Here is a 24,908-nt window from a genome sequence, read left to right as displayed (position 1 = left end):
AAACTATATTGCTTTTACATGCTCATTTCTGAGCTAGTTGCATCAAAAAAAGAAAATATACATTTAAAAATATTTATTTTACCATAAATAGTCATTGAGTAATTAATCTACGATAGCCATTTTGTTTCTGGACAGGAACTAAGTATATAACAGGAGTAAAGCGAGCATATAACGTAGTCATTACATTTTCACTCAAATCCACATATTGCATGCAGAGACAGTCACAAAAAGAAAAGAAATTAAACTCTTTTTTCTAGTGGAAATAAAAGGCATTTATTAATGGTACTTTCCAACAATGCATTGCATCTTGTTTTACAAGTCTCTTAGTTTGTCATATAATTGACAAAATTCTGCCATGTTCAACACATGCTTTTTCTTATCATGCATCAACATGTCTGCTTGTCCTGTCACCACGCGAGTTTGAAATCTCATGCGTTGGCTCATCTTCGCCTCGTTATCCTGCCACACAAGTTTTTTTTAAAAATCATCTTACTGCTTTGAATGTAGCTCGGCAAATAGCACAGTCATTCACCTGTGGGTTTTATGCAAAGTTTGGATTGCATCTTGTTTTAAAAGTTCCTCTTGCACTGACTTGTGCTTCCAAATCCACTAGTTGCCCAAATTAGAATTAATTCCAAAATTTACAAAACATTGTCTAGTAGAAGACGTGCTAGAGCTAATTTTCATTAAAAAAAAAAAAAAGTGTAGTATTATCGAGAATAAGAAAGATGGCCAACTTGAAAGCAGTTATCTCCCCCTGATTTCACTGTTGTTGCAAACATGCTTTTTCTGTCACTTGCCGCTCACATGTGTCCTTTTTTTATCTCTTCCTCCGCTGACATCAACTCACAAGCCAGCAAGGTCATTTGCATATGTGTCGTATGGCTGCTGCTGCTAAATACGTTTAAATGGCTTTGTTATAAGTGCTAAATATGTGGCTTCTGCGGTTTCGACTCTTACCTGCTTCCACTCTGATTACATACTTAGTTCCTGTTTAGAATGAAAATGGTTTCAGTGGAATATTTTACTTGATGACTATTTACAATTTATTTAAATTGGCTCAAAACTTCTTTTTAAACATTTTAACACAAATAGGTCACAAATGCATAAGTAAAGCAGAATTGTTTTTGACTTATTTAACAATTTTATTTCCTTTAAAATAACAATCTATGCTGGCAATATTACTAAAGCAATTGACATTTGGAATTCATTCCAGTACTAATATCACCATTGTTATTAATGTAGAGCAGGACTGAATAATTTGGGGTGAGGTGGAGGTAATTGATGAAATGAGTTAGTCTGGCCTGGAGGATGAGAAAGAAAAAAAATAAAAAGACACAAAACATGAGTTTAAACCTTTAATCATTTAATCTGACTAGACTTAAAGACCCCCCTCCCTCACAAAAAAAAAAAAAATTAAGGTATGCCTTAAAAAAGTCCAAGATTACTATTACTGTTGATTTCAATGGGGTGTAAGTTTGTTTTTTAATTTTTTTTTTTTTTTTTTTGTAACATATAGTCATAAATCACTTTAGAGAGGAAGGGCTGATTATTAACAGACAACACGGTCTGCTGAATCTCCCCAAAGCACTTCAGTAGTAGGGACAGTCTGGATAGGTCATCACATCTAGTGTTGAGATTATTACTTTCCAGTTGATTATAGAGAGGAGGTAAAAAATGGGTCACGCCACATGTTTGGGATAAAAATGTGTTATGAAATTGCCTTAAAATAAAACTGGAAATATTCATATAAAAGTTATTTTTTCTTAAATGAGAGAAGCAGGTGGGTGGGGGAGATAGTAGATACCCCCCTCTCCCATAAGATTGTAGATTCTCCTTTATTTTTTAAATTTTTTATTTTAGCCAATTATGAGAGCAGTAACACCTTGAAAAGCTTTCCTACAGAAAAAGAACGGGTGAAAAAAATTGTTAAGAAATAACTGTTACCAAAGGCAGTAAGTGCTTTTCAACTTACCTGGATCACTTTTTTTTTTTTTTTATTTTAAAACACTTGTTCACATTTAATTTTTTTCCTTAAAATTTTGACTAAGATTTTGTAATGGCCGTGGTCGGCTTTTCAAAAATAATTAAAGTTAGATGGGTATATTTTTCATTTTTTAGGGTAAAAAAACAAACCCAAAACAAAACAAAAATAAAATAAGAAATAACAGTACTTGTGCAGTTTAATCAAGACATTAAAAAATGAAAATATCAAAAAAAAAAAAAAAAAAAAAATGTTATATTGTATGTATCTGTTTTGGACTGAAGATCTCCAATAAAAAAAAATTTCATTTAATTTGATTGAGTATTTTTTTTTTTTTTACAGCTGAAAAACATGCTTTCAGAACAACACACTGAAGGTAGCCATGTTTGAATTTTTAGAACACGTCACAGGGAGATAACTCAGTTTAAAGCACCAACATTCCCTCATCTTCAATACTAGCTTTTCTTCCTAAAAATCGAAACATGGCTACCTTTTGCTCGGTATCAGAACAAAGTTTTTTTTCGCTGTAAAAAAAAAAAGAAAAGAAAACTACTTGATCAAATTGAGCAAAATTCTTTTCCAGAGAACTTCATTCGATAACGGATATGTACAATATAACTTTTTTTTTCTCTCTCAATATTTTCACTTTTTAATTTATTGATTAAACTACAAGAACTGAAATAACTGTTGTAAATACAATGAAATTTATGGTGCTTGCATAATTTGATGAACTTTTTCAGGTGAAAACATTATTATGTACTATGTCAAAAGTAGTATCAATTCTAAAAATTACAAAATATGATTCCAGTAAAATAATTGCAAGTTAAAAGCAAATTTATCGAATTGTCAAGTTTTATCGTATGTTTTAATGTGGAAGAGTTGTGTGACAATTCAGTTTGATATATTAACTTATCTCCCTTGATTTAAATCAAAGACCCGCCATTTTTAAACATCGTGATATTAGAACATAATTGCAGATGATATTTTGTTAAATACATCTATTTTTGTTGTAATTTTTGAGAATTTATACATATTTCCACATAACATGTAAGTAATGTTTTCACCTGAAATGCGTTGATTTAAAAGATCACCAATTTAAAGAGACATCAAATTTACTTTTCTGCCAAATTATAGAGAGCAAAAAAAAAAAAAAAATTAAGTTTGACTTCAGTGATTTCCAAGGTGCTTGTTAAGATAGAATCGACAGATCAATTTTTTAAATATGTGGTTTTAAGAAAAACAACAGTACTAACTTGATTGTTGTGTCAAAAATAGTAATATATTAAAAAATTACGAAAATTCATTGAGTAAAACAACTGCAATCGTGTTTTCAGTAAAATAAAGTCTATCGCTATCGGCTAAAACAAAACGTCAGCCATTAAACTGGAGAAGAGGGAGACTGTATTTGCAATCTTCAAAGTGTCCACATTTAGGGAAAATGCCATTTCCCCCAATTTTCTGTAAAAATTTATTTTTAACTATAAATAATTTTCTACTACGAGGGGTGTGCAATAAGTAATGCCCCTGACCCACTTCCCATAGCAGTAGAGCAACGAAACTTGGCACAGTTATTAGTCTTCCTCTACATAGGAACCACCCAGAGTTATGTATTTCTCCCATTGTTTGATGCAGCTCTGGAGACTGTTTTTGTAGAACACCTCAGGTTGGTCCTCCAACCACGATGTGACTTCAGAAATCAAGGCTGCATCATTTGGGAAACGCTTTTCTTTTCAAAAACAACTTCATGGCTGGGAAGAGGTGAAAGTCAGAGGGTGCAAGGTCAGGAGAGTAGGGAGGATAGGGGAGGATTTCATAACCATGCGCGTGTGCTTCTAATCTGGCGACATGCGGGTTGTGGACTGGAGCATTGTCCTGCAGGAGGAGGGTACCTTTGTTGATGTTGCCCCGCCTCTTGATTTTGATAGCTTCCCTTAATTTCCTCAAAAGTTAAGCATAATAGGCTCCTGTAATTGTGATATCCTTTGCTAGGAAATCTGTCATCACTACTCCGTCCTGGTCCCAGAAGACTGTGAGCATGACCTTACCAGCGGAGGGCTGTACCCTTGACTTCTTTGGAGGTGGTGAGTCCAAGTGCTTCCACTGCATTGACTGGGCTTTGGTCTCTGGATCATAGTGATGGATCCAGGTTTCTTCCTGTGTAATCAGTCTTTTGAAAAAATTTGACTCATCTTCTTGGCACATCTCCAAATTCATCCTCGAGCACTCGACGTATTCTCGCTTCTGGAATGGTGTGAGCAACCTGGGAATCCATCTGGCAGACACCTTATGCTTATGCAAATGGTCATGAATGATAGTTTCCACAGACCCTGTACTAATCTTGACATCTTGGGCTATTTGGCGAATAGTAATGCGCCGATCTTCCAAAATGGCAGCCTCAACTTGACGGACAGACGCCTCATCAATGGTAGAAAGGGGGGGGGGGCGACCAGGTCTGGAAGCTGTTTCCACAGACTTCCGGCCATGTTTGAATTTACGATGCCAGCGTTTTACAAGGTCATATGATGGGGCATTATCACAAGTTTCTTTCATTTCATTAAAAGTCTCCTGTGGTGTGCGTCCTTTCAAATACAAAAACCGGATCACTGCTCGACATTCAACAAGCTCCATTTCACACCTGACTCAGTTCAAACACCTGTAAAACAGAAACCACAATTAGTTCAGAGCTGTAATTTGCCACATGACCCGTAGAGATATAAATCATTGCACATGCAAAATTTCAGCTAGATCAGACAACTGGAAGTGGGTCAGGGGCATTACTTATTGCATGCCCCTCGTAGACTCTAAGAAATTATACGGTCATAATACAAGCCCTAAGTGGCATTGTCTCGATCGATTTGATTGGTCAAATCTAACCAGGCATGTCACATGCCTTTGGCACCAATTTCTATTTCCTTTTCAGATTTTTCAGTTTGTTCCAGACCAGCGAAGGAGGAAGGACTCATTTTTATTGTGTCTTCTAAGAAGGAGACTTGGGCGCTAACATTAGTGCATTCTATGCTTCAGATCTAAGCCATGTATGAAGTATAGAACATATTTGTAAAAGCCTACAAATTAGGCATACTTATAAGACAGAATGTCTTCAACCGCATTATGGACTTATCTTGTTACCAATTTTTTAAGGTCATGAGGTCCAATGGAACACGGCTAAATACATCCTTCCCTGCAACAGACTAAGACAGTATGCGGATTGTAAAAGGACTCAAATTCCCAGCTCCAAGTTGGACGCAAGATATGCGCACTATTTTGCAATAATATCCTGTGTACCAATAAAGTTTGTCTTGAATTTTACAGGTAGGGTTTGTTGTTTTGTGATCGTCTCATTTCTTGCCTTCAACAGAGAGCATCGAACATGTTGGATAAAATTCCCATCTTGACGTAAAATAATTCCTACTCAACAAATCTTTGTAATTTTTTAATATATTACTATTTCCGACATAGCAATAAAGTACTGTTGTCCTTGCTTAAAACAACATATTTAAAAAAAAAAAAAAAAAAATTAATCTGTCGACTATCTTTAACATGCAGCATTTCCTAAAACAGAAAACAGCCGGTATTAGCCATGGCAAAATCCAAGTTATTTTTTTTTTTTTTTTTTTACTTATTTGTATTTTTTGGTCTTTTTCTGTTGGAAATTCTTGATCATATCCCCCACCCCCATACTTTAAAATTTAGAATGGAGGACGACTTCTGCATATAAATTTAACATAAAATTATCCATTTCCATGCCTTTTAACATTTTAAAAAACATTTTTGTTTTGCGAAATAAATTCTATATGATTTTTTAAAGGAGAGGATAAGTTCTATTTTTAGGCAATTATGCACCGTTTTGTGACCATGTTATCGATTTAGGATTAGTGGCAAAAAAAAAAAAAAAAAAACCCACTAGTTAACAACCTTCAAACTATAAAAATGGCACAGAAATGGAGATTATTATACATTAAATTGGCACTTATGCATTGTTGTTTTTTTAACATTTCTTTTTTTCTACTTTGAAGGACTCCTTGGAGGGGGGAGATGATTAAAAAACCTTATCGAAAAATGTCAAAGTTTCGCGTAAGCTTTTAGTTAAAAACAAAAATACACTAAAATAATAGAAACAAAATAAAACATTCTCTGATCATGTATCGATCTAAAAATTACGAAAAATTTGTTTTCTCAATAAAGTCACACACATTTCAATAATGACTGTTCAAAATTATAAAAGATAGAGTGGAGAGATCGATTTTTTAAATATGTCATTTTAAGCAAAAGCAATATTACGTACTTAATTGTTATGCCAAAAATAGTAATATGTACAAAAATTACGAAAATTCGAGTAGAAAGTTATTTATACTTAAAAGTATTTTTTTAAGAACATGGGTAAAATCAGAACTGTACACCTGTGAAACTGTTCCGTTTCCCTGCTTTCCAACTGACTACAATATGGGCATCTTCAAGTCCAATGTAAACCAATTCTTGATGAACCTTAAGTAATCCAATTTATCAAATTTCCATTACTGTGATATTTTCTGATTGACTACTGTACACTCATTAACCCTTATCCTTGAGTGGCCTCCGAGCTTTGATAAGTTGTGACTCCTTGTAAATAAAAAAAATTTTTAAAAAAATATATTTTTCTTAGACATTATAAAGTAGACAGTAAGAGTCTACACACAGGGTACATAACTTGAAACACATATTTTAGATTACTTGTTCATGGCAGTAACATTTGCAATAGACTTTATTTTACTAAAAGCGCAATAGCAATTGTTCTCCTTGATGAATTTTTGGATATATTACTATTTCCAGCATAACAATTAAATAATATTGTTTGCTTAAAACAAGATATTTAAAAAATCAATTTGTTGACCATCTTAACAAAGCACCTACATTTTCATATAATGACAACTTTTATTCACTTCAATATTTGCTTAGTTTTATTTTAATTCAAGAAATGTTCAGTTAATTTGTTTTATTTTGTACTAGCCTGGGTGCCCGGCGTTGTCCGGGTGTTTGGATGGGTGTGTTGAGCGGAAAAAAAACAAAAAGTGGTAGTAGGTAGGGAGGCTCGAACCCGTGACACAAAGGTGGAAACGAAAGTGACAGAAAACCTGACATCTTACCCCTACTCCATGATGCGACTGGGAGTTCAGAACGTTAAAATTAGGCAAAGTCAATCCAATTGATACGATGCCTTGCAAAAACGGTTTGCAAAAAAATCAACCCCTCCTTGTAGAAAACTGCTTAATTGTGGGTGAAGGAATTAATGTTTTTTAGCCAATTTTTTGATATTTGTTGTCCAAGACGTTGGGCTTCAAAATGATACTGATCTCGTGAAAATCCGTCACCTCTGTCGAAAGTTTTAGGTAGACATAAAAACATACATACATTTAAACAGACAGGTGAGATTTATATCATAGACTACCCTGGGAGCCTGGCATTGCCCAGGTGTTTGGAGGTGTGTGTTGAGCAAAAAAAAAAAAAAAAAAAAAAAAAAAAAAAAAAAAAAAAAAAAAAAAAAAAAACAAGAGAAAAAGTGGTAGCAGGCAGGTAGGCTTGAACCCGTACCGTGAAGGAGGAAAAGAACGTGAAAAAACAAAAAATCTGACGTCTTAACCAAAGTCTCCATGACGCAACCGGAAGTCAAAAGCGTTGAAATTAACTGAAGTCAATCCAACAGTGACGATGACTTGCTAAAATGTTGGTAAAAAAAAAAAGAAAAAAAAAAAAAATCGACACCTCCTTGTACAAAACAGCTGAGTTTAGGGTAAAGGAATTAATGCTTTTAGCCAATTTTTCTTGTCAGGATCTGTTGCCTCTGTCGAAAGTTTTTGAGAGACATACACACATTTAAACAGACATGTGAGATTTATATTAGTGTATTTGTTTTGGGTTCTTCTGTAGCAGATGATTCCCGATTCTACTTTTGCTCGCTCACATGCCTCGATTCCATACTTATGTGTCATGTCTAAATTAGCAGAAATTCCAAAATTTATAAGACACTGTCCAGTAGAAGACGTGCCAGAGCTAATTTTTGGAAAAAAAAAAAAACTTATCGAGGATAAGCAAGATGGGCAACTTGAAAGCAGTTATGTCCCCCTGATTTCAAGCATCTAAAGGGCTAATTTATATTAAATTAACAGGAGTACCTGGCGTTGCCCAGGTGTGGAGAGGTGGTGTAGTAAGGAAGCCGGGTGGAGAGAAGTGTTTAAAAAAAAAACAAAAAAAAACAAGTGGTAGTAGCAGGGGGGGTGAAGTCAAAATAACAGTAGGAAACCTGGGTGGAGAGAGGTGTTAAGAAATAAAAAAAGTGGTAGTAGGCAGGCAGGCTTGAACCCATAAGGCAAAGGAGGAAAAGGTGAAAAAAACCCCAAAAAACCTAACATTTTAGCTGATGTATCCATTGTAAAACCGGAAGTCGCAAGCGTTGGAATTAAGGATAGTCAATCAATTGATGACTTGTAAAAATATTGATGAAAAAAGCGACCCCTCTTTGTGAAAAACAGCTGAGTTGGGGGTGAAGGAATTAATGTTTTGGACCAATTTTTCGATATTTGTCATCCGAGACTGAGCTTTAAAACGATACTGATTTTGCCACATTCAGACATGTCTGTCGAAAGTTTTTGCGAAGCAGACACACATGCACACAGATTTTGCCTTTTATATATTAGATTGCAACTTTGAAAAATTCTGTTTTTATTTATAATTATTTTTCTACGGGACCATTTTTTGTAATTTTTAGAATTTATACTAATTTCGGTATGACAAGTAAGTACGTAATGTTTTTCTCTGAAATGCATTTTTTTTTTTGAAGACATAGTAAAGTTGCACCATATTTTTTTTTCTTTCGTCCAAAGTTTTTTTTAAAAAACAAGTCTTTTTTTTTATGGTGTGTGTGATTTAGCTGAAGGTGTTAATTTACAAATTTATCAAAGCAGTCCCGACTCCATCAGAAAGCCTACTGTTTTGGTTTGTAGGAACATTACTGTTGTGCATTACTGGTTCATTGATAGAATAGCGGCTTGGTAGAAAAATACTGGGTTCTTATTTAGAATTCCACCTAATTAAAAACAAATACAAAACTACAAGGTGCCTTCAATAAGTTTCCAGACATTTTTTGGATGGAAACTTTAATAGTACACACATGAAACTCTAGTCCTTGTTGAAGTAATCTCTTCTGGCTGCAAGGCACTTGTTGTATAGTTCCAACAATTTCTGGAAAGTTCCATGGAAGTCCTCTTGCGTGAATATGTTGAAAACTTGTCACAGCCTCTTTCATCTCTATTGTCTCATAACACCCGTGTGAGCTCGAATCTCTCGTCTCCCCTCGCCAATCTTTCACGAGAAACACCCGTCTGGCTGAAACTACTGTCAATAATTTTCCCCACTCTTTATCTGTGCCTAAATCCAAACAGATTCCATGAGCAGTGCTTCTTTCTCAGAAGTGCACGACTGTGGAACTCTCTTCCGTTTGCCTGTTTCCCACCTGACTACAACTTGGATGCCTTCAAGTCCAACATAAACAAATTCCTGACAAACCACCCTCTTAAGTAAGACTATAAAATCTCCAATACTAATGATTACTACAATACTATCTCATTGATTACTGTACATGCAATAACCCTTATCCCCGAGTGGCCTCCGGGCCTTGATTAGTGGTACCCTCCATGTAAAAAACAAATAAATAAAACAGCCCAAAAGCAGTCTGAAGCATTCCATACATTTCTGTGGCATTTTTTCCAAGTTTAAAACAGAATTTTATTGCCTATCGTTCTTTTAAAGTGTCCTCACATTCAGATTGCATTTTTGAAATTCACCAGCTGTGACAATCAGGCTTTACTAGAGTGTATTCCAATTCCTGCTGTAGCTGTTCATTTGAACCTGAAATCATAAAAATTGGTCAATCATCTCATAAGATGTATAACAATAACATACTTAATTTTCAAGAGACTACAACAATTTTAAATGCCTGTACAAAAAAAAAAAAGTCTGGAAGCTTATTGAAGACACCACAAATAGGAAAGTCTTTTGTAGTGTATGAACCCGTCATGGAACGAAGATGTCATATTCTAAAAAATCATGTAAATTGATCAGGTAATTTTATTTTTAACTAAGAAAATCAAATTTTATGAATAAGCAAAAAGTAACTGTCTTACGTCGCCATTTTGAGAGAAAAAAAACAAACTCTTCAGAATAAAAATGAAACTCGAAAGCCACAAAATTGAACTTCCATTAAAGACCAATGTTATCTAGTTAATTGGCATGTCAAGTAGTAACATATTACGGCATTATTACATAAAACGTACTTCCACGATTTCATCGTACATTCATCTGCTTTAATCTTTTTGGAGGAAATGTAACAAGACAGACTGCAGTTGCTTCCCATGACTTCATGCAAGTAAAACTAGCAATTTCTTGAAACTTTTTTGATTAATAATTACTCTTCTACTTTAACATTTATCATGATTTTTGGATATTTTACTAATTTCGACATGACAAGTAGTTACCATTGGTTTTAATCCAAATTTATTATATTGATTTTCGTCAAGGGTGAGAATTCCATATAGAAACGTTGATTTAATTTGAATATGCATCGAATGCGCTTGAAAGCCAAATCACAACATATTATTAGGAAAATAATATTTTACTTGTTTGAAATTTATAAATATATTTCAGAGCTAAACTCCATCTTCAGTATGTCGTTTTCTTTCTTTTTTCTTCTTTTCTTTTTTCTCTCCAGGTTGTAAAGTTCAAAATACAATCGCCGAGATACAACGCGCGGCTCTTTTCTTTCTCCAACTTTACAATATGGAGAGAAAGAAAAGAAAAAAAGAAAGAAAATAACATACTGCAGATGGAGTTTAGCTCTGAAATATATTTATGCTATAAATTTCAAACAAGTAAAATATTTGTTTATTTCCCTAATTACGTTTGGATTTCTATTATTTTATAGCAATTTTCGTTCTTACTCCAAACGCAAAGAAAAATAAAAGGGTAGATAAGTCCACAATAATTCAAACTTGCTAGATCAGTCTTGTCATGCTACCGATTTCACATTACCCACTTTAAATCATTTAAAAATGATTTTCTTTATAAAACTAAAACTACTTTATCAATTTACGTGATTTCTGGAATATGGCATTTCCAGCAGCATCTCGTGACGGATACGCATACCATAGTTTTTTTTTTTTTTTTTTTTACATAGGCATCATCACTTATTAAGGCCTTGAGTCCACTCGAGGATAAGGGTTAAAGAGTGTACAGTAGAAATTGGACAATATAGTAACCGTTAGTAATGGAAATTCGATAAATTTAACTTATATGGAACGGCTCATCAAAAACTTGTTTACGTTAGACTCAAAGACAACCATATTGTAGTCTGTCAAGCAAAATCATTCTTATTTGCAGTCACGAAGGACGTATTATAACAGTTAAGTTATGAATTTGTAATATTTTTCTTTTCTAGATGCAAGTGCTAATATTATATTCATTTCAGTTATTAATCTTTATTTCATTGTGTTACTAATTGTGTAAATGGTTTTCTCGTGCAAAAATGTGCCGATTCTATCTGGCAAGTTCATTTGGAATATATATGGTTTTATTTTTTTATAATAGATTTTTCTTGTCCATAAATGTTGTTTATATTTTCCAAGTTGATAGCATAAACAGATTAGGCAATTGTATTCATTTTCAGTTAATGAGAGGGGAATCTTTCACCATACGTTCCCTTAAACACACCAAATGGACTTTTAAGAGAGTTTTCTGCTTTTTATTTTTCGTTTTGTGATGTAGAATAGGCGACTCAAAGTCTGCAGTAAACAGTGTCAAAATTTATTTTTTCTAAACAAAAAGAAAAAAAAATCAATTTTATGAAATAATACATTTTTAAGACTAAAAGCAAATTCAAAACAATGAACAATAACGTTCTATTTATTTTATGCAAAAATTTATTAAGTATAAAACCACTTTTTTAACACCGTTCGTTGCCGACATCAAGTCACCTATTTTTCTGCATTACCGTTTTTTTTTTTTAATTTTTTATGTGGGGCTTGACAATTGCCCCCCCCCCTCATCGTTTTTTTAAAAGAAATATCTCTGTAGGTCTTGGTATTATTGTAGGTAAGTACCCTCCACTACCCCCCCCTTTCAAGAGAAAGAAATAAAATAAAGTTACAATATCAAGTTTAACATAAACTTCATTTCCGGGACATTCTAAGATTTTATGGCAATTAACTAAGTGATTTTTTAGCAGCAGACTGGGGCAATAATGATCCTTAAAAAAAGAAAAAAAAAGATTCAAAATTAAATTTATTTTTTTCATATAACTTTTCAGCATGACTCTCCCCCTTAAAGAAAAATTATACCCTATATAAAATGTATTTAAGCGATTTTGTTTAAGTGCCCTAAAAAGGCTAGAAAAGACAAAAATAGGAGTCATTTGAAAACATTAAATTTATATGCGAAACTGATCTCTCACTCTAAATTTAAAAAAGATATTGTAAAACTTGAATTTAACTCGAAAATTCTATTTAAAAAAAAAGCAAAAAAAAAGCAAGGTAACAAGTACTGCATAGACAACGTTTTTTTTTTTTTTTTTCCTTACCATCACACATATGGTATCTTAACGAAAAAAGTTAACATGGGAGGTTGGGGGTGGTTGTCTATTCCGAAAGCCGTTTTTAACATGGGGAGGTTTGGAGTGTTTATTCGTTGTAAGCATACCTGAATACCCATACAAGTCGACATTTCCAATGTGAACGGTGAGTTGGACTTGTGTAAAAAATACCAAAAAGGTATACCAAATTGACTTTTTTCGTTTAAAAATTAAATTTTGGGGTTTGTATTGTATTACTGTACACAGATTCGAAAAAGTTCTCAAAAAACAAATAAATGTTATCAAAAGCAAGATAAGTTACTTTTCTACCTAACTGGATATATTTTTTGTGTTTTTATTCAGTGTAACATGTTTATTCAGCTCGAAAAACATGCAGTGTTTACCGATGTATCGGAGAGGGTAAGTTTGGGAAAAGGTATTATAAATAATAAACTAGACAACATAATGTTAGAAATTCGCTCAATATATGTTACCGGGACATAAGTTGACATATATTCGGTTGTTTTTTAATAGTATTTTGTCTAGTTTATTATTTATAACATCTTTTCCCAAACTTACCGTGTTAAAGAGACAATCGGGCGCCATTTTGAATTTTCTAATACATCGGTAAACACTGCATGTTTTTCGAGCTGAATAAACATGTTACATTGAATAAAAACACAAAAAATATATCCAGTTAGGTAGAAAAGTAACTTATCTCGCTTTTGATAACATTTATTTGTTATATATTTGTTTTTTGACAACTTTTTCGGATCTATGTGTACAAACCCTCAAAATTTACCATAGAATTTACCCCACCCTATATGTAACACGATGTAACTTTATTATAAATTAATATTATCAGTATAACTTTGGTACCATAAAAAAGGGCAAAATAAACTAGTAATAATTTTAAAATATTTTTTTTCATCATACGAAAATAATGAAATTTCGAGACGAAAATCGTGTTTACTTAATTGGTGCTTTAAAATAACGTCCCCATGTAGTAGACATTTCGAACGTGAAAATATACCCGTGTTTAATAAATCTAGTAAAAGTAATGGTCAAATTTTCGTGAAATTTTCGATAACTTATCCATTTTAGAATGAAATTACATATAAAATGCCGTTTCCGTAAAATATATGAGGGGAAATATTTTTTAATGCGTGTTACTGTTCCCCCCTCCCCATATTTATTTTTTTTTTCGAAATTCGAACAAAATATATTTAAATCAATCGAAATTTCTATTTATTATGAAACATAAAAGTAAAAAAAATATATATTTTTTTAAAGTTTAAATACACGTATTGAACAAAAATTTACCTTGAAGTTGCAATTAAAAAATTGATGTAAACTTAATATTTTTAAAAAGCTTTTTTTTTTCTAATTATTATAATCAGTTGAATTGCCAAGAAAAAGTAACTTTTTAAAAATTAACTGATTTTTAAAAGATTAAAATTCCATTATTTCAAAATGTCCGCTACCACAGATTTTTTTTAATTGTTTAAATTTTTTTTAAAATATAAAGTTATAATAATAGAAACATGACTCTGGCCACTTATTTTATGGCCAGATTAAACCATTAATATTGCGTTAAAATCCAGTTTGTGTACATCCACTGCGATATTCTTGTATGTCTTGTTTTATGAAATAAAATACGGAAGGCGGGACTGAACAAAAATGAACTGGTTGATTGAAAACATTCACTTTCGCAGTTCATTGAACAACCACTCACTCCACTACCGAACCAATTAACCGTAAAAAGGGGCGCGTAACCAGTTTCTGTACATTTTTTCAGCTTGAAAAATGGAAATTGTAAGTTACAATGAAGTTCCGTACTTCTTTGTTGACATTCTTCGTCAGCGAATCAATGAATGTCTTGAAAAAGTTACTGATTAATGTTTACCAGTTTTAAAATATGAAAATTAACTTAGTTGGTTTTTAGAATAACAGAAAAATTTAAACTGATAAACATTAATCAGAAGTTTCTTTTCCAGGGCATATATATTGGATCAGCTGACGAAGAGTGTCGACAAAAAAATTACGGAAATCATTTTAAAATTTTAAGGACCTACAATGAACATGGAAACGTACAACATTTTAAAAATATACTTTCGGCGCTTCTACACCATTGGGACGAGATTTTGTAGTCGATAAATGAAGTAGGAAAAAATGGTTTCTATTGATTTTTTTTTGTTTTGTTTATTCTAATGAATTACAATGGTAGCTTCCAAATTATGCTGTCCAAATTACCCGAACATTGTTGATTTATTAAAAAAAAACAAAACAAAACACTTTAATCGTGGTAGCAGGTGAAAAATTACCGCCATCTTGTTTAAATCGAAACGGAAATCACCTCTCTTTTGAACTCTTGTGTCTTGCGATCGTTTTCAAATTCTATTTTTTTTTTTTTTTCTTTATAAATAATTTTCTACCTTATGGATTTCGTAACTTGTTTTTATATATTCATCTTAAATATACTAGAAATTCGTAGATGCCATTGTTTTCATGTGATATTCATTGCTACGATTTCCGAAATTTCGTCCCAAAAGTGTAGAAGCTCCCTTCTTTCATTACAGTGCCGGGTGCTTATATAGATCAGTCCCCATGCATGTCGATCCAGTGGAATCAGTTAAGTTACAACAGCTGAAAGGCGACAAAAGGTCATTTAAAAACAAAAACAACAACAATAGCCAACAAAACAAAATGGAGTGAAAAGAAATGCATATATACAAATAAATCTTATGGGCAAGTTTTTTTTTTAATGTTATAACTTATTTCAAAGCATTTATTTACTTCGAGAAAAAAGTATATAATATAGTTTTTGCTGAAAACGACATATTGAAAAAAAAAATCCATCTGTCGACTATCTTAAGTACAAAAAAAAAAAAAAAAAAAAAAAAAAAAATTAAAAAAAAAAAAAATGTTTTCGTAAATTTGTTGCCATTTATTAGATGTGTTTTTCTACCGGTACTTTGTTTAATTTTGATTTTTAGCGATTATCGAGGGCCCAAATGGTTGTAAGGAAACAGAATTTTTGTTCTAAATTTACATGTGACAATACTTTTGCTAATAAATAAATTAAAAAAAAAGGTTTTAAAATAAGTTAAAACACAAAAACTGATCCAGGGTAGGTAGTCTTGCCTTTCATAATACTTATTTGTTGTATATTTTTCACCAGTCCCCACTTTTTGTTTTTGCTGTTGGCTATTGTTTAAAATGCCTAAAATTTTATTTGTAAATTCACGTGTACAGTTTATTTTTAATGCCTTCGTATGTTGCGCGCTTATGTAATACAAGAAAAAATTAAGGTAAATTCTTACGACGTGCCCCAGACACCCCCAAAACCACTCCATGTTAAGAACGGCTTTCGGAATACCTCCCCATGTTAAGAACGGCTTTCGAGGTTGGGTGTTTATTCCGAAAGCCGTTCTTAACATGGGGAGGTTGGGGTGTTTTTATAATACGCTGGAGCAGTGGAGCACGCCGTAAAAATTTACCAAAATTAAAATAAAATTAAACTATTTACAGAAATAAAATCTAAAAAATTAAAAAAATGCGAATCCATCAAGTGTTTTTTTTTTCGAAAACAATCTAAATTTTATTTGTGGTTGTTTTTGTCTGTTATAACTTGCAGAGGCGTTAATCTGTAGAAGCACCCAATAGAGAAAACAAACAAAACGAACAATTATCCAAATTATTGTCGATAAATATAATTTGCATGTAAAAAACATTACCGTTACATTACACAAATGAATCTTTTCAGAGCTGGATGATATTCATTTATTTTTTACTTATGTTTTGAGTATAAAAACATAAATCAGTATTTGTGGAGTATTTTAGGTGGTTCTTATTTAGAATTCAACCTAATGAAAAAAAAACCAAAAAAAAAAAAACCAAACAACTCCTCGTGTACCCTGCCATCCTCCAAAAATCACGCAAATTGATCAAGTAGTTTTATTTTTAACTAAATCAAATTTTATGAGTAAGCAAAAAGAAACTGTTTCGCGTCGCCATCTTCAGAAAAAGGGCAGAAAAGTTCACAATAATTTAAACTTGCGAGATCAGCCTTATAATTTGACATTATCGTTTAAAAATGATTTAATGATAATAAAACTCTTGATCAATTTACGCGAAATTTTGGGATATAATATTTCCGTTCCGTGACGAATACATAAAAACATTTTTTTTTTTTTTGATTGGGTTGAATTCTAAATATGAACCTTTTAGGCTTCGCTTACCATATGAAACAGAAAAAGAACCCCTTTAAATAAGAGGTTCGTTTTTCTTTTATAAAGATTGTGTGCGTCAGTCTTTTTTTTTTTTTTAGCAAGTACGTTAGAAAAAAAAAAGTTCGATCACATATATTAAACGGGATTTTCTCCTCTTAATACAAGACCTTACTTTTTTTTTTTTTTTTTTAAAGGGAGAGAGTGGTGGAGAGGCTTTCCTTTAAGTTTTGTTTGCCCCCGCAGTTATTTACTTTTTACCAGCCATTACACAAGCGAGCACGTAGAATAATCCGAATACGAAATTCAGCCACGCCACTTTCTGTGGCATTTCATCAAGTTGTCGGCATCGGAACAGCTTTTCCAGTTTAAAAGCCTCGAAGACAGTCAAAAGGGGCAGAAAGTACCACTTAGTGTAATGAAGTCCTAAGTAAACAAAAGAAATATAGGGCGAAAAGAGGAGCATGGTGAAAAGGATATACGAGCCGGTATGCCCCAAAATAATGGCCAAGGTGACGATGCCCGCCGCACGATCGCTTTCTAAATGACGAGTATTGTTGCTATGAAGGATGGCTTCTGCGTTGATGGCTAGAGGTAGTGCATAGATTATCGGTTCTGTGGCGAGCTTGCCCGTCTGTGACAGAAAGGCAAACACAACGGTTAAGGGTCCGAATGTAAGAAAAACCACGACGTCTCCGAGGGCGATGTACTTTAGACCTAAACCTCCGGTGTATAGAAAACTCCCCGATAATCCACCGAAGTACACAAGGGCCAGATGCTCCATCCGCGCAGGTGAAAGCCAAGTAAGTAACAAAAATCCACAGCACCCGACCACATAGAAGAAACCCCCTAGCCAAGAAATGTCCGCGGGGCTCAGAAGGTAGTCGACTAGGACTAACGTTTTGTTAGAGCTGCCCCCATCGCCTTTCTTTTTTTTAGAGTCAATGCCGCGGGTATAGTCGTAGTAGGTGTTGACCAGGTTGCCGGCTGCATGGACGGACAGCGCGGTCAAGCAGGTAATTAATGAGATTAACAAGCTGAATTGGTCGAATTCGACATGAGAGAGGGCTAGGGCGCTCCCTAATGCAACTGGTGTAAATGAAGATGTGAAGGACCAGGGTCGCAAAGCAGCCAAGTATTTAGACAATTCGTGAGACAGTGAGGTATTATTATTATTCTTCGGTTTATCGCTACTGTTGTGTCCATGGTTATTACTTACACTTTCGCCCACATTATTTACTGTAGAATCCAACAATGTCTTCCTTGAGGTTCTCCGAAAGGTATCCATAATTCGACGGACTAGTCACAACAGAACTACGGAGGTTGCTTCAAGGTAGACGCCATGTTATTTAAATGAGGGGAGATAACTCGTATGACTTTGTCTCAAAAATTAAATAAATAAATAAAAGAATATAAAAATATTAAAAAAAAAAAAAAAAATTACAATCAAATTTAAACTATAATTAAAAATATATCTTGGCCAAATAAATTTTTTCCTTTTATTTAATTAAAATAAAAATTTTAGTCGCTAAAATAATTAAAAAAAAAAAAAAAAAAAAAGTACAAACAATTTATCCAATGAATGAAATCTCGTCATCACTGCGAGAGTTTGCGGTATGACTGAGAGTTGCCCTATAAGTACAATGGCGCATTAAACAAGTTTTGATTTACAATGTTTAAGCTTACTACATGTACAAACGATTCATCTTATAGAATTACGAGCATAAACAGGCTTAAAACATACAGCATCTATGCACATGTTATTCTGAGCATGGGACATTTTGGTAAGCGGTTAACCATTGATTTAACGTTATTCTTACAACAACATGGACGTGTGTGTGTTGTTTTTTTGTATTTTTTTTTTCTTGTATTCGTTTTTTGGTGATAGCGAATTACTTATTTTTTTTTTTTTTTAGATGCAACTTTTATACCCTCCCTATTCATGTATATTCTAGCAAAGTCAGTAATATGCTCATGTCGAATTTGATCCTAACAACGAGCAGTTATATAATTCTCTTGGTATTAAGTACGGGTTCGTACACAAATTCGGGGACTAAATAACTACACGTTTAACATTTGATAATGATCCCCCAATTTACACCTTTTTTTTTAAAGAAGCGTATAATTATTGTCGACTGCGGCTGAAGCGTGCCGAATTGGATTTTTTTGCTAGGGATTCTTCACATCCTTGGGGGGGGGGGCAAAAACAACAACAAAACAACACGAATCCATATACATTTTCCTTCAACTGTTGGTTAAATATTAGGATAGGCTAGACTCTTTAAAGTCTTGCTTGTGCAACTAGTTTAGGAGAAATCTGTCAAAAATTACATTCTTCCTCTGCTTAACCCGACATTGCTTCTAGTCCTTATGAACTTCTCCTTTTCGTCGGACTCTAGCAATCAAGATAAATGCGGTTAGAATTACGCAACCCTTACTTTGTACGGTCATCCTATCAGTCTTTAGGGATGAAAGGATGTCAACAATATTAATATGAAACCCAAGAACCGATTCCCTTGTTTGAATCAATTTTTTTCACAAATGGACTTGTTTCCTGGATTTTTCCATGTCACCGAACATAACCAACGCCGGTGCAGGGGAGGTGCGGTTAGTGCTTACGCAACTCTTTTTTTACTGATGACTCTCCGCGCAGACACCCTTTATTCATTGTCTTTCAAGAGTGAATAGACATATTTAATCATCCATTTATTTTTATTTCATATAATTCGTTTCCTATTTAATCTCTTATTTATCAAAATGCGTTTTTTTCCTTTTAATTTTATTTCTTTATCTTTTGTTTTTATTTTATCAGCTTCTTGTTTTTGTTCGTCATTACCCAGTTTACTCTTCGTATTTGTTTTGATCCAACGTGTCTGTTGTGTGTGTGTGTGTGTGTGTGTGTGTGTGTACACTTTACGCAATGTGCTATTTTTTTTTTTTTTTTTCAGATAGGATTTTCAAGTTCAATTTAATTTTAGGGTTCTTTTGTTTATTAAATTGCTAAGTGAAACTACAGAATAGTTAATAAAGTCCCCTCCCCATGTTAAGAATAACTTTCTAAATAACGTTATTTCAGCATGGTCCGTAAACTGCATAAGTATATGTTTAGAACTTTTTTTTTTTTAAAATAAATATAAAGATTTGAAGAGTCATTAACGTCGCCGTGAGTGTTTTTTACCAAGAAGAGACCATGCTTTTCCACACAAGATATATATATATATATATATATATATATATATATATATATATATTATTTTATAATTTAACATCATTCCCGAGTGAATAGAATTAGACAGATGAAATTAGAAACAGTATTTCAATCAATAATCACAGATGATTTGGGTCTACGTGCTAATAGCAGCATCGTAAAAAAGGAAGAAAAAAATGTAATAAATTAAAGCTATTTTTCTCCTCATCATGTGATGTGATGAGGTTGTGTACGTTTTCAGCGTCCCAAATTCTCCTTTCAAATGACGTTTATTCACATTATTCGATTTATAGTTTTAAAATGGCATCACAATTTAAGATGTAACAAAGTAAAAACAAAGATTTAATTTATTATACATTCTTTATTATTAAAATAAAAGCGCGCGTATTTTATTTTATTTATTTATTTTTTTAACCAAGTTTTAAATTTGGATCTATTGTTCTTCCCTAGGGCTAATGTTAGGATTAATTAAGAGTCTCTATTTACTTGTCTCCTCACGAAGGCAGAATTAGAAGCAAGTTGGTTTTTAATGTAAGGAAAATCTACCTCTCCTGAAAAGGAAACTCTGGTGTGGGACAAAATTTTAAAAAATTATCTCGATCTAGTAGGATATCCGCTAAAATTTCCTGATATTTGCACATTTATTTTAAAAAAGTACATTTTATTAATTGACTATTTGTTGTTAATAAAAAAAAAACAAAAAAAAACGGTTATGTATTTTTTTAACAATGATCGCAATGAAAAATATACATTAAGAGAAACAAATGCGTTTCTTATCTGGTTCGTTAATGTTTTCGGCGTCTCGAATTCTTTCCAAAAGATGTCTTTCTGTAATACGATTAATCGATTTATAATTTAAAAATTACATTGGAAGTAAAAATATTCAAAGATTCAATTCGTTTTATTTGGATTCTTCGGGCTATTTTTTTTCACGTTTCGGCCGCTGTAACTTCCGACCGTGGCGTAGTGGATAAATAACTTGGTAAAATTCAGTTGTAAAGTTACTCTTCTAGGGGTTAAAGGTTCAAACACTCAATTGCGAATTACTTGGAACTTCTAGACAGCCATGGCTGACAGAACGATAGCATACTACCCTCGTTGATTAAATACAGGTTCCTATTCGAAATTCCGTGTAGATTCCAGACACCTGAAGATCTGAGATTACATCTACCGTTGTGAAAATAACACTCAAGATGAGAACAGTAGTCCAAATAATCAATCCTCATCTCAAAAATTCAAAAACGTAATTTAATTCAATACAGAATTTTAACAACGCTATATAATATGAGAAAAATCCAAGAAATCTATATTAACAAATACCTGGAAGGACGGTACAGATTAAATCAAATGAAAGTTTTCTGAATATTTTTATTTTTTTTTTTTTATCAGGTCGATGCCAAAGTTTTTTTTCCACTTTCAAATTTCATCTTGAAAATGAAAAATTGTGTTTTTGTAAATCGTTATTCATAACAATAACTACCTTTGCTCTCTATATCTTGATTCCATCTATCAACAAAGCTTGCAAAATTCTTTAGCTTTTGATGTGAATCTAGCTCGTGTTCAATCTCTTATGATATTAACCTAAGGCTGACTAAATGGTTTTGTAATTCTTAAAATAAGTGATCATCCATTCAAGGGGACTAGATGAGAATATGCTGGATGACGCAGGATTTCCAAACGAAATTCTCCTAGATTTTTTTTGTTGGTAGTGCTACGAGGACGAGCATTATCATGATGGAAGATTTCTATTGTCTAAAGAAGATCGTTTTCGGGTCAACATGGGTAAAAATATGGCAGAACAATATTACAGATGCTTTAAAAATGTTATAAATTAATCATGGTGATATGTTTAAGTAATAACAACATGAATAAAATAAATGACAATGGTTTAAAATGCCCCTTCTACAAACCGAGAAAACTTTTGTACTGATCTGATGCTTTAGATTATTAACCAACAGAGCATTGCCACTGTCAAGCAAGGGCATAGTCTATCTGACCTGTGTATACTGTGTGGTGTATTGAAGCAAAAACTCCATGAGAGTTGAGGATATGTCTTGCATGGAGAGAAATGATATGAAGTATGTGTAATGTGAGCCTTGAATACAGGCTTAGATTTGATGAGCTCAAAATTAGATTAAATCTAAACCGTATAAGGATATGTATGTAGAACAGTAGACTTTGTTTTGGTCATATTGAAAAAAAAAATAGATGCGAATTCTTGGTTTAGTTCTAGAATACTTGAGTTTGGAAAGTCAAGGAAAAATTGGGAGGAAGTGATAAAGATAAATAGAGAAAGATAAATAACGATCTGGCTAGAAATAGGTTACTTTGGAAGTCAACTTCTAAAAGCATCCAACATATGCCTTCATGTAAAACGAACGTTAGATGGTGTTTATCTTGCAAATATCAAACAACATAATGAAATAATATTTATTTCATACTGTGTGACCCTTGACCCGTTTGTTTTTATTTGCAATATCTATTTAACTACAACTCTGTAGACTTTGCTTGTTTCTTTGTCCCTATTCATACTTGATGACCTCATTTAAAGGATGTTAAAACATATGCATCATAACCATCCACAGTCTGAGGTCATCATTTTATGATGTCATTTATCAAAGTAGATGGAGGGTTACTGGGTACAGTGGATGATGTCGAAAGAGATCCTCTATTTAGATGACATCAAAAAAAGGTAATATGCCATATACTATAAGAACAGAAGACCCTTGGAGGTTTAGTATGCTTTAAAATTTTGTGGATTTTGCTAGCTTGTACAGTGTGATTGAAAAGCACAACGATCCACAGCCTACTTTGATATACTATAGATATGTGGACTAATAATCAGTTCTGCATTCTGTATTACTGTTCCAAGCTGTGTTTTGAATTGGCCACCGCATCTCTTCGTTTCGCAGATACATTGAGAGGTAGGGGTTAATATGTAATTTTATGAAAACATCCTAGTGTGATGGATTCAATGTATTCTTCAACATTGTCTCAACAAGAGAATGACAACATTTTTTGTCCATTTCTGCTCCCTGGAATTATCTGCGAAAGGAAGTTATGATGCCTGCCATATTCAGGTGTTAAGTTGCCTTGTACAAACATTCAGATGATATATAATTGTTGTGGGGTACGAATCAACCAGTCCTATGAATACTACTGGTTTCGGAGATTAGATGGAGACATTCATACCATGTTTAACTGCATGCTACGAACACGTTCCTCTCATATGAATTTAGTGGCTCCTATATTCTTTATGATAAATACATATATTTATACACTTTATGCTACTTATGGTTTCTTTCATTTGTGACCCCTAGCACAGGTCTACAACAATAATTGAATTATCTTCTGTTTTTTTTTTATATGGCCTGCTGCACTTTGCTATAAAATTGATTGGTTGAATTCAATCTCGTTTTCATTTTTCTCCATTTCACCTACACTGTGAAGGAATCTTGAATGTGGATCAACATCTCCTTTGATGTACATGTTGGTTTTTAAATAATATTTCTTAAATTCTCATCATTTTTGTACATTTGTTGTAAATGAACGTTACGAGCCTGTCTCTGCTTTATCGTTATTTTCATAGCAAGTGCTCGTCTGAGCTCTAATCTATGGTCCCCCCTCCCAGTTTGACTTTCACAAAAAACACTCGTCTAGCTGAAACCACTATCAATTATTTTCCCCCACTCTTTATCTGTGCCTAAACCTAAATTTCATCTTGAAAATGAAAAATTGTGTTTTTGTAAAATTATAGATTTATGTAGGGTTAATTCCATGAACAAAGCTTCTTTCTTAGAACTGCACGCCTGTGGAACTCTGTTCTGTTTTCCTGCTTTCCAACTGACTACAATATGGTTGTCTTCAAGTCCAACATGAACAAATTCTTGATGAGCCATCCTCTTAAGTAATCTAATTTACCAAATTTCCACTACTAACAATGACTGACATGTTCCCCTTGACCATGGTACACTCATTATTAACACTTATCCTCCAGTGGTCCCTGGGCTTTGATAAGTGGTGACTCCTTTGTAAAGAAAAAAAAAATTCCTCTCTTAACCGTTGGAAGAATCTGTCTGACGTATATAATTAACTTTTATCTGAGAAGTTAATTGTTACATCCCGAAAGGTTCTGTCAATTCTCTTTTCATCCTGGTGCATTCATCTTTTTGTTTTTATTTTTACCTGATTTACTAAACAGATCAGTTTTGTTCAGTTGTTTTAGGATTTCTTTGCAGTCTATATATATATATATATATATATATATATATATATATATATTTCTCTTGTTAAAGACTAAGTATTCTTAGCTTGTCCGAGTCATTTCTTCTGTAGAGTTAAGCATGTTGTGATACACTTGTTGTCTATAACCATTCTGTTTCTCTCTTTTGTTTTAATTTTCTTGTCACTTTGTTTTTCCTGGGGATGGGGCATTCTACCGGATGCCAAACATTCTCCCATTAGTTTAGTTACTCCAACTGAGAGATCTTTTTAACATTGTCAATATAGACAACTAATGATCCTTTGGGTCACAGGTTAGTTATGTTCTCTATTTGAATGGATGACATGACTCTTTTGTTACTTCAGCATTTATGATGTCATACAAAATCTCTTCTGGTGTCTTGAACTTGTTTTAGTGGAGGACATCATCTCTTTGTGATGTCATTCAGTGTTCACAAAGACATGTTGCAAGCTAACAAGCACAATCCAATTTTAATGGTATATTGAGATAGATTTTCTAATTTGAATTACAAATTACTTGTTTTGCCTTTCATACAAATAAAAAATTAGCATATAAACTACAATCTGGTTTCTTAAAAGAAAAGCGTATTATTCATTTGACTGAATGCCATCATCAGAAATTTGACACGTCATTATTAAGCATTTATAATC

At 33.0% G+C, this 24,908-nt stretch overlaps 2 protein-coding genes across 3 annotated transcripts in view; one reads left to right on the top strand and one right to left on the bottom strand.

Moving 5' to 3' along the window:
• Positions 1–16,275: 16,275 nt before the first annotated feature.
• On the bottom strand, positions 16,276–18,183 carry LOC145268180 (ubiA prenyltransferase domain-containing protein 1-like). Its single transcript, XM_080123402.1, has one exon. The coding sequence runs from the start codon at positions 18,093–18,095 to the stop codon at positions 17,058–17,060; it is 1,038 nt and encodes a 345-aa protein (XP_079979528.1). The 5' UTR covers positions 18,096–18,183; the 3' UTR covers positions 16,276–17,057.
• Positions 18,184–18,380: 197 nt separating this feature from the next.
• The window catches only part of LOC145268167 (serine/threonine-protein kinase mTOR-like), a 223,826-nt gene continuing 217,298 nt past the window's right edge, over positions 18,381–24,908 (top strand). For both annotated transcript variants that reach the window (XM_080123389.1, XM_080123381.1), the window contains exon 1: positions 18,381–18,591. The gene's annotated coding sequence lies outside the window, so the exon portion shown is untranslated. The remainder of the gene's footprint in view (positions 18,592–24,908) is intronic.

This window comes from Euprymna scolopes, chromosome 4, assembly GCF_053919585.1.
Source record: "Euprymna scolopes isolate OS-2025 chromosome 4, ASM5391958v1, whole genome shotgun sequence".
Lineage (NCBI taxonomy): Eukaryota > Metazoa > Mollusca > Cephalopoda > Sepiida > Sepiolidae > Euprymna > Euprymna scolopes.
This window is presented reverse-complemented; position numbering and strand designations above follow the sequence as displayed.

Excerpts from the sequence above, each read along its gene's own strand:
- LOC145268180 (XM_080123402.1), bottom strand. The coding sequence starts at position 18,095 with ATGGATACCTTTCGGAGAACCTCAAGGAAGACATTGTTGGATTCTACA.